This window comes from Elephantulus edwardii, unplaced genomic scaffold (assembly GCF_000299155.1).
Source record: "Elephantulus edwardii isolate Elephantulus edwardi_28Jun2011 unplaced genomic scaffold, EleEdw1.0 scaffold00203, whole genome shotgun sequence".
NCBI lineage: Eukaryota > Metazoa > Chordata > Mammalia > Macroscelidea > Macroscelididae > Elephantulus > Elephantulus edwardii.
The window spans coordinates 370,120-380,755 of record NW_006399953.1 but is presented as its reverse complement, the minus strand read 5'-3'; the positions used below and the strand labels follow the sequence as shown (position 1 = coordinate 380,755).

Genomic DNA, 10,636 nt, shown 5'->3' with positions numbered 1-10,636 from the left:
ATCAGGATGGGTGTGTCAGAGGCAATGAGATTGGCACAGGATAGAGCAGGGTTTAGGGCTGTTGTACATAGGGTCGCTATGAGTCGCAAATGACTCGACGGCACATAACAACAACAACCTTTCCAAGCATGATATCCCTCTCCAAGGAATATCCTCTTCTAATAACATGACCAAAGTATGCGAGATGAAGCCATTTTTGCCTCCAAGGAGCACTCTGGCTACACTTTTCCTAAGACATTTGTTCTTTTGGCAGTCAATGGGATATTCAGTACTTTTCTTCAACACCACACTTCCAAGGTATCAATTCTTCTGTCATCCTTATTCATTGTCTGGCTTTCAGATCTATGACAAGTGACTGGAAAAAAACATGGCCTGAATCAAACACACTTTTATCTTCAAACTGACATCACTGCTCATCAGTAATTTTGAGAGATCCCTGACAGTGGACTTAAACCAGTGTAATACAATTCCTGATATCCTGCCTGACTGCTGGTACCAAGGGTTTTGACTGTGGATCTACTAAATAAGATGAAATAGTTGACAATTTCAATATTTTCTCCATCTCTCATAATGTTGCTTATTAGTCCAATGGTGAGACTTTTTGTCTTCCTGTTTTTGTGATCCAGTCTATATTAAAGGCTATGGTCTTTGATCTTCTGCAGCAAGTATTTCAAGCCCTCCTCACTTTCAGTGAGCAAGGTTGTGTTATCTGCATAGCACAGAATGTTGATCAGTCTTCCTCCAATCCTGATGTCAAATTCTTCTTCACAGAGTCAAATGGTTTGCTTAGCACACAGAATGAATGGATATGGAGAAAGGATAAAACTCTGAAGCACTTCTTGCCTGATTTTAAACCATGTAGCATTCTCTTGTTTCATTTGGACAACAGCTTTTGATCTAAGTATAGGTTCATATAAGCATAAATAAGTGTTCTGGGATTCCTAGTCTTCTCAATGTTAGCCATAATTTGTTATTATCCACAGTCAAATTCCTTTGCATAATCAAAAAAGCACAGATAGACATTCTTCTGGTGTTCTCTGTTTTTAGCCAAAGTCCATCTGACCTCAGCAGTGATATCCCTTGGTGCCACAGCCTCTTCTAAACCTGGCTTGCACGTCTGGCAGTTGCCAATGCACTGTTTTAGACATTTTTTGTCTTTTGCAATATTTTACTTGCATATGATATTGTTAAGTCATTTTCACATTCTGTTGGATCACTGTTCTTGGGAATTAGTACAAGATAATCTCTTCTAGTCAGTCAGCCAGGCAGCTGTTCTTTAAATTTCCTGGCACAGACTGATGAGGGCTGCGTATATTGAAACAAGTCAATTATTAGTCTAGTGCACCGTAAATGTTCAATGAAAAGTTGAGGCTGAACTGGAAACAGATTCATAGGATCCAGCAGATTTAGGGTGGGGTAGCTCCATAGGGAGTTGTGCTATTTACCCAAAAGTGGTTGTGGCAATTCAAACCCCCCCGCCCCCAAGTGGCTCCACAGGAGAAATACAGGCAGTGTCCTTCCGTGCAATATAACAGCCTCTGGAAACGAATGGAGAGCCAGGTATGGGTTGATTTCTTTTCAATGGAACTGTGAGAGAGGGAAAAAATGTGTGCAATAGCATGTTTATAGGAAACGCATTGCCAAAAGTGACCAAAACGAAAAACTCCATTTTTAGCTAACTTGTGAATCTCAGAGGAATAATAATAAACTTTTTGGGTTTTTTTTGTCAGGGAAAGAACTTTTTAAGCAATGTCAGGGTAAATTTGTTAAAATTAGAAGCTAATGTACTTAGGTGTTTAACAGTTTTAGAATTCCAGTGGTGCTCCTAAAACTCCCTGAAGCATTTTCTCCTTACTTCTTGTGATTGGCCTAGAATAATATCACCCGCCCACTGCCGATTACTTTTGTCCTTCCTTGAAGCTTTTTGCCTTCATTTTCTCTGTCTCCCTCTGCTGGCACACTCCCTGAATACTGGAGGTAAGGTACTAAACTTGATGTGTACGTATGCATTTTTATTGTTAAATAATACTGCCCATATATATTGCATAGATTATTAGAATAATAGAACATAAAGTTGCTTACTAAAAAGTATCTTAGCTGTAAATTAAAACTTTAATTTTAAAAACTATTCATAGAAATGTTCATTTCTCTTAACAATGAAAGTTTTCTCTTATAAAAATGATAATCTAAGGAACTTAATTTTTAGTCTAAATGTTAAATGTAGAACAGAACACACATGTTGTCTAGAAATATTTGACAGTGCTTTTTGCTTTGAGACCTATATTCCTTTTGCCAACCTTTTAAAAAAAATCACGTTTCAATCTCATGGTGTAATTAAATAAAATAAGTCATATGTTGTCTTTTGGCTTACTTCACTTTCCCAGCATATTTTAAATTATTGAAAATATCAGTGTTAAAAGAAGGCTGCTTTTAAGAATTGACAACTGAAAGATACAGTTAACTTTCTGTAAGAATGGAAACTTAGATACCCTTTGTCCTCTTTTAATAATTAAACCCTCTGTGCTCATTTCCAGATCAGCGTTTGTTCACGCTTGGTGCACGCTTGTGATAATTAGCCCATAGTAGCTTTATTGCACAACCTTGTACCTAAAGGAGAACAAAAATGGCTTGTGCTGAGTTTCCTTTTCACGTGCCAAGTCTCAGCGAGCTGGCTGAAGGTAAATACAGCAGCAGCTCTGGGATTTTTACAGAGCTCATTTTCCTTTTCAGTATCTGGTCTGTGTTCTTTCTTTTAAAAAAAAGTCCAACTCCTTCTTCCCCAAAACCCACTTTTTTAGCAAAAATGCATCATTTACAAAGTCTTGCTCCGATACCAGATTTACAGGAAGAATATGATAATAGTAATCTAGGTTTTAAATGGGTGTTGCCTAAAGAATTGCACTTTTGTGCTTTCTTATCTTTTTAGCAGTTACAATATGTAAAAACATACAAAGTAATGGCCCTGTGCCAGCATGCTATATACACCACCCCCCTCCCCTGCTCCTGATGTGACAGACTACTGAAGAACTGGCTTCCATTTCCCTCCCCGGGGTATATTCTGGAGTCTTTTCTCTGAAAGAAATGTAATCTCTGCCAATGAGTGCAGTATTTACTTTCAGTGCTTTGTAAATATCATAAGTTACATATTTGTGTCTCTTGGTCTATTTCTATATCTCATGAATGATTATGTAATAATCATTATGTAATAGCTGAGCATGTTTATTTTTTTTTAAATTCTTTTTTTTTGTTTGTTTGTTTGTTTTGTTTTTTTTTTTTAATTTTATTATTTTGTGTGCGTGTACCGTCAAATCAGATCTGACTGGTACAGGAGGATATTGCGCCTCCTTCTCCGGCAGAGCATCTGGTGGATTCGAACCGTGTTCCTCTGGGATTGCAGTGCAACTTCTTGCCACTAGGCCACCAGAGCTCCCCCTGAGCATGTTTATTATAAGACCATTTTTCCTATATTTTTTTGTTAAACAAGTTTAGGTTGAGAATATAAACCCAATAACGTAAAGGAAGATTTGCTATATAGTGGGTGAGTTTTTACCAAGTGTTCCAATTACCCTTTTCCTTGCCTTTATCAGTGCTGCAGAAGGGGTTGAAGGACAACTTTGCTGATGTCCATGTCTCTGTCGTTGATTGCCCTGATTTGACAAAAAGTCCTTTTACCTTTCCTGCAAAAGGTAAGCTGCTTTTGTGATTATCTTTTATTTTTTCAGTTCTAATCTTTTTTGAAACTTGGAATTCTTTTTAAGGACTATTTAAAATTAGCTGTTTGTTGTTGTTATGTGCTGTCGAGTCGTTTGCGACTCATAGCGACCCTATGCACAACAGCCCTAAACCCTGCTCTATCCTGCGCCAACCGCACTGCCTCTAGCACACCCATCCCGATTACCCCAGCCACCAAATCAATCCATCTCATAGAGGGTCTTCCCCTCCTGCGCTGTCCCTCCACCCTCCCAAGCATGATGTCCCTCTCCAAGGACCCGTCCCTCCTGGCAACATGTCCAAAGTATGTCAGACGAAGCCCCAGAATCCTTGCCTCCAAGGAGTAGCTTGGTTTAATCCTCTCCAAGATGAATCTGTTTGTTTTCCTGGCAGTCCTGGTACATTCAGTACCCTTCTCCAGCACCACAGCTCAAAAGCATCCACTCTCCTTCTGTCCTCCCTAGTCATTGTCCAACTCTCTGATGCATAACAAGCGATTGCAAATACCATGGTCTGTATCAGGTGCACTTTAGTCTCCAGAGAGACACTGTTGCTCCTGAGTACTTTAGAGAGGTCCCTAACAGCAGACTTTCCCATCGCAATACGCTTTTTGATTTCCTGACTGCTGGTGCCAAGAGTGTTAACTGTGGAGCCGAGCAAACTGAAGCTGTGAACACTCTCAATCTCTTCGTCATCCATCCTGACGCTGCCAATTGGTCCAGTGGTGAGAATCTTTGTCTTCTTGACATTGAGCCTCAGTCCATACTGAAGGCTGCAGTCCTTGACCCTCCGCAGCAAGTGCATGAGGTCCTCCTCAGTTTCAGCAAGCAGGGTTGTGTCATCTGCATAACGGAGATTGTTAATAGATCTTCCACCAATCCTGATGCCACAATTCTCCTCATAGAGCCCAGCCTCTCGGATAATCTGCTCTGCATACATGTTGAAAACATATGGAGACAGGATGCATCCCTGGCACACACCCTTCCCAATTTTGAACCATGCAGTGTTACCCTGCTCTGTTCTGACTACTGCCTCTTGGTCCAAGTATAGGTTTCGCATTAGCACAATTAAATGTTCTGGGATTCCCATTCTTTTCAGAGTCAGCCACAGTTTGTTATGATCCACACAGTCAAATGCCTTTGTATAATCAATGAAACACAGATATTACTCTATAGACTAAATTGTGCTTAATTTCTTTGCTCAGTGTTTTCTTATATTGATCAAAGTTAACTTTGTACACAGTGGAAAGAGATTATATATGTTTCTTTATAATCTTCTGAATTAATATGTAGAGATATTCAATAGGCTAGAATCCTTCATATCACCTCGGGATTTTGTTTTTATTTGTTCAGGTGACTGTAATAGGAACTTAATTTCATTGTTATGTTTTTATTAAATTAAAATGAAAAGGACTATTAAAATATTTGTATCTGGATAATCTGCTAAATATCTCTCTCTTATTAAGAAATCTGCCCAGTGATCATTCAGCTAATACTTGAAGCAAGGAGAAAGGGAATTAATCTGGTTGAGTAAATATGACTTGTAAAACAGCTTGGTCTATATTTCATCTGATAATCAAATTTTATAATGACACTGCCAGTTTAGATGAGAAAACTAAAGATCACAGGTAAAGTAAGCTCAAGTTCATACTTAAAATTCACAACTAGGTCTAAGCTTCCAAAATTGAAGCTCCTCCCAATATACTCTCCTTGGATGAAGAATTTGTATCTAAACTGTCTCAATGCTCTTTTATTATATTTGACATCGTTGTTAAAAACTATTTTGCCATACTTAATAATATATATATAGTGGTTGATCCTACCTCCTGGTTAGTTGCTTAAGGGCTGAGACCTGCAAGTGGCCATCAAAATTTTGTCTCTTGAACATGAGCAACAGAGGAACTAGAGGCAGGAAGAGTCGGAGGTAAGGGAATGACTGGCTCATTGCCTCCACGAGCAACTGCCTCCTCTTCCATGAGGCCAGCAGACCTTCTATCACTGAACATTCTGATCAAAGATTCTGTAGAAAAATCCTTATCCAAAGAGGGAAGCAGGGGACAAAATTTCAAATTCTCATGGAATCCAGATATCCTGGAGCAGAGGATCTAGATGAGCCTCTGAAGCTATTACCCTAAAATAATCTTTAAACCTTCAATCAAAAATGTGCCTGAAGTCTTCTTAAAAGAAAACAGTAGTGTTATTAGCAAAGATTGTCACCTGAGCATTCTGTTAACATCTGTCTGTATGGAATTGAATTGGCAGTAGCAAGACAAGAACTGTAAGGGGTGGGGGGGAGGTTTGTGCTAGGAGGAAAACAACTCTGAAAAGGAAGTGAGAATGGTTGTGCAACTCAAAGGATGTAGGTCCCTGAATTATACATGTTGAAACTTGGATTGGCTTGTGTTTTTACTGTGTATAATGTCAGCACTAATAATAACACAGTATTTAAAAAACAAATTTGCCATAAAAAGTCTTGGACTCAAGTCCTGTCTCTACATGTTGATTTCATTACGCTGGATAAACCACTTCGTTTATCTGGACCTCAGTGGAGAATAGGATTAAACGTTCTTTGTGTGCCTTACCAGCTTAAACAAACGTTCTTTGAATTTTAAATGCATCTAAAAATTCCACAAGTTTTCCATAGCATGTCACAATTTCAATTACTTTCATAACAACTCCCAAACTCCTTTTGTAGCTGCATCTATTCCAAATACAAATCCCTGCTAAATAAATAATCAAGAACAAGCTACTAAGTAAAAATTGTAACACATAGAAAAGTACAAGGAAGAACCAAAAAATGGTTACTTCTTCCATCTAAAAAGTTATGCTCTGAGAACAGTTTTCTATTTAATAATTTGTGACTCGGAATTGTAATGCTAAGGAAGTGTATGTATATGTATGATTTCTCATGCACACAGCCACCTTCTAGTGAACTGGTCTGGCTAAGATCACTACTCTGATTGCCCTGCAGGTTTGGTACTGTTTGACCATTGCTACCATTTGACATGTTCTCTGCTCTTTGTTCTTCCTTTCCTCTCTTGGTACCTTTCCTGTCTCCTTAATGTTCTTTCCTTGTCATTCTTCTTGGTTTATATATGATTTTTCAATAATTATACTTTCCCAGAATTCTTTCAGCCTCTTATTCTGTACAGTTTCACTGAATGTTCCATTTGCTTTTGCAATTTTAATTACTACTACCTAGATACAAGAATTTTGTAATCTATGCATCTCACTTAGATCTCTCTTACTTGGTGTAAAAAGAGCAAGGACCATGTGGGAACGGCCATGTCTGACTTTTACCAACTTCACAAAAGAGAACTGTCCCCTACAACAGCATTTAACAACACAAAAACAGTTCCCATGAGTTGAGGCATATCCCCCAATAGTGCTACTTTATTAGGTCCAAAATCCCATGTGACGGCTCACAGACCATACGGAACCAGATTAGGCAAATCAAAAGGTTATAATCCAGGTTAGTAACGGAATACAGTCAGAACAGCTTCTGAAATGTGCTCACAGGTAACTCAGCCATGAGCCTCGTGGCTTTAGGCCAGTGTCACAGAGTTCTCAGTCTGCCAATACTGGCTCTGCCAACCCCCCATTCTTCCAAGGAACTTGGGCAAAAAGCTGTTAGTGTTGGTCCAGTGATGTAGCTGTCTGTCCCAACGTCTGCTCCGCCTCATGTTAAATCTCCGACTCTCCACTGTGGCTGCTATGGCTGCTGCTTCTATAAGCCTTTAGTCTGGCTGACACAAGAATCTCTGGCCCCAGAGGACACGGTGAAAATCTTCCAGTAATGCTGGTGGATCTGCTCAATATAATTAGCGAGACTAACCAATCACCTTGAGATAGTCTAACACATTTGATTTGCATATTCCTGCCCCATCTACATGGCAAAATCAAATTCATTGGCTAGGAATGCCATTCTGAACATTAAACTTTTAAAAAAAATTTTTTTTATTTTATTTTTTTACTATTTTTTTTATTGGGAAAAACATATTGGGGGTACAAGGAGGTCAGGGTTGGGGGCAGAAGGGTGAGGATGGGCCAGGATGCAGTTGCAGAGCTGCACAGTTTGGTCGGTGGGGGGAGCAGGTGAAGGAAATGATGAGGGTCCAGTGGGGACCAGATGCTACAGAGGAATGACAAGCATTTTCCAATAGTAATTAAGCCAACTGTCTTATTGATTTGGGAATTGGATGCCGACTCTCTGGCTTCTTCATGCTGAACAGGGGCGTAGATATAAAGGGGGGAAGGGAGGATGCTTTATCACCTCACTGGTGGTCTTGGGTTACAGCTGCTTGCCTTCTTGCTCCAGAGGGCCGCCACGGCTCGCCCCGGGCAGGGGGCCGAGGGCAGCCCGCCCCGGGCAGAGGGCCGCCACGGCTCGCCCCGGGCAGGGGGCCGAGGGCAGCCCGCCCCGGGCAGGGGGCTGCGATGGCTGAAGTAGTCTTTTAAAAAAGAAGAAGAAAAAGTGTGTGTGTGTGTGTGTGTGTGTGTGTGTGTGTGTACCATCAAATTGGATCTGACAGGTACAGGAGACTGCCCCTCCTTCTCCAGCAGAGCATGAAGTAGTGTCTGGGTTCCCCCCCCCCCAAGTGCCTGTCGGGGCCTGGGTTTCAGCTGTCCACACCACAGCAGTGGGCAACGAGCTTAAAGCCCCTGATGGCTCTGGGCGCTGACTCTCACCAGTGGCTATGGATGAAGTCACAGGCGATTTTCAGCCAGCGCCAGTGAACATTAAACTTTTTACACCACACTTAGAAATTAATATTTCTAGCTGCTTACAGGGCATCCCCACCTATATATACTTATAATGGCATAAAGTCTACATGGCTAACAGATAAATTATTAGCTCACCATATTTCTTATTGCCTTTCTATTCCTCTTCAACAAATGATGCTGGTAAAACTGGACTTCAGAAAGCTGAAGCTTTCAAGCCACAAATTACAATAAAGCATGCTTGTCCATGAATGTACTGGATGCAGTTAGCATTGAGCAGGAGTCCTGGGTACTAATGTCTTTCATCTTCTATTATTAAAAAATTCTATGATAATGAAGCCATTATATACTCTTAGTTACTATCTTCTGGAATTTATACTTAAATTAGTTATTCTCCCTATTTTAAAGATGGTGTTTTTTTTTTCCAGGCATCTGTGGAAAAACTAGAATTATAGAAGTAGGCGGTGTACCTTACTTACTGCCTCTTGTAAACAAAACAAAAGTAAGTGTTGTGCTTTTACTTATATTAGAAGATATACTGGTCAGTGTGCCAAGGAAGTGATATGGATTTAGTAATAAAAAGAAAGCCAGAGAATTGCTGTAAATGAAAATTTATGAGTGCAGGGTCCCATTGGGATAAAATTTAAATGCTATTTCTTATCCTCCTACAGGTTTATGATCTGAATAAGATTGCACAAGAAATCAAGTTCCCTGGAGCTTTCATTCTCGGAGCAGGGGCAGGCCCCTTTCAGACTCTTGGGTTCAATGCTGAGGTTAGCATGGAGTTATTTACTGATCAGACATTTGTTTTGCCATTTTCGTTTTACTGCTCTGTGAGAAAGCCTACTTGAAGTGGCTTATGTCTTGTCATCATCACTTGATGCTGTTCATCATTGTTAGGCTAAAAATCAAAATGGACGTTGAAGCTCAACTCAAAAATCCCATGTCAGGATATTTTCCAAAACCAGAACTCAGAAAATCCTATGTCAGGGCATTTTCCAAAACCAGAAAATCCTATGTCAGGACATTTTTCTGAAACCAGAACTCAGAAAATCCTATGTCAGGACATTCCCCAGAACCAATTTCCCAAGACCAGAAACTTTATGCCCCAATGAACCACTGCAGTGACCCCATATAAACCCCGAGCCCAACCCCCAGTGCTACTCCCCTTGCTGAGTAGCCCGACACACAATAAACACCGAGAAATATTTCTACCTTGACGTTGTTCTTGGCTTTGACCCAAACCTTTCAATTATCATTAATTTAATAATGTTACGATACTAAACACCTTTACTTGGTCCAATTATGACGGAGCAATAGCAACCCTCCAGCAAGTTTTCAGAGGCAGTAAATCACATGGGAAGAGATTGCCCATGTTTTGCCCTCAGAGTCACTGGTGGATTCAAACCATAAGCCTTTAGGTTAGCAGTGCAAATCCTCACCACTTAGGTCTTGAAATAAACTATTTGAGTCTGGGATGAAACATCCATTAAGATGTTTTAGAGATAGTATGTTAATTAAGATACAATAACAACAGCAGCTCATTGCCATTGAGTCGATAATAGTGAACCCCCACCGAGCTTTTGTAAATTGTTAAAGCAGACTGTCCATCATTCTCCTCAGGACTAGCTGGTGGGTCCAAAATGCCAACTTTATGGTTAGCATCACTATCCGTTACACATTTCACTAACAAGGCTCCTTAGAATAATGTTGCTGTTATGTGCCACCAAGTCTCCTGCGACTCATAGTGACCCTATATAGAACAGCTCTAAACTGCCTTGTCCTCATTACCCCAATTACTGAGCCAATCTGTCTCATCCAGGCTTTTCTGTTCCTGTGCTGTTCCTTCATCCTTCCAAGCATGATGTCCTTCTCCAAGGACTGGTGCATCCAGGCAGCATGCCCACAGAATGTGAGATGGAGCTTTACAATCCTTGCCTTCAAGAAGCAACTTGGTTTCACCCTCTCCAGGACAAACCTATTTGTTCTCTTGGCAGTCCATAGAATGTTCAATACTCTTCTGTTGCACCACAACTCAAAAGCATTGATTCTTCCTCTGTCATCATTAGTCATTGTCCAGTTCTCTGATGCATAGAAAGTAGCTGTGAAGACTATGGTCTGGATCTAGTGCACCTTAGTCTCCAGACTAACATTGTTGCCCTTTAGCACTCTGGAGAGGTTCCTGACAGTAGATTTCCCTAATG

General features: G+C 40.4%; 1 protein-coding gene across 3 annotated transcripts in view; it reads left to right on the top strand.

Annotated features, from left to right (window-relative positions):
• The first annotated feature begins 2,623 nt into the window (after positions 1-2,623).
• LOC102859102 (chromosome unknown open reading frame, human C11orf54) overlaps positions 2,624-10,636 on the top strand; it is a 28,744-nt gene continuing 20,731 nt past the window's right edge. For all 3 annotated transcript variants that reach the window (XM_006897179.1, XM_006897178.1, XM_006897177.1), the window contains exons 1-4: positions 2,624-2,678; positions 3,588-3,686; positions 8,861-8,934; positions 9,104-9,205. In XM_006897179.1, the coding sequence (XP_006897241.1) occupies positions 2,624-2,678; positions 3,588-3,686; positions 8,861-8,934; positions 9,104-9,205 (330 nt within the window). The remainder of the gene's footprint in view (positions 2,679-3,587; positions 3,687-8,860; positions 8,935-9,103; positions 9,206-10,636) is intronic.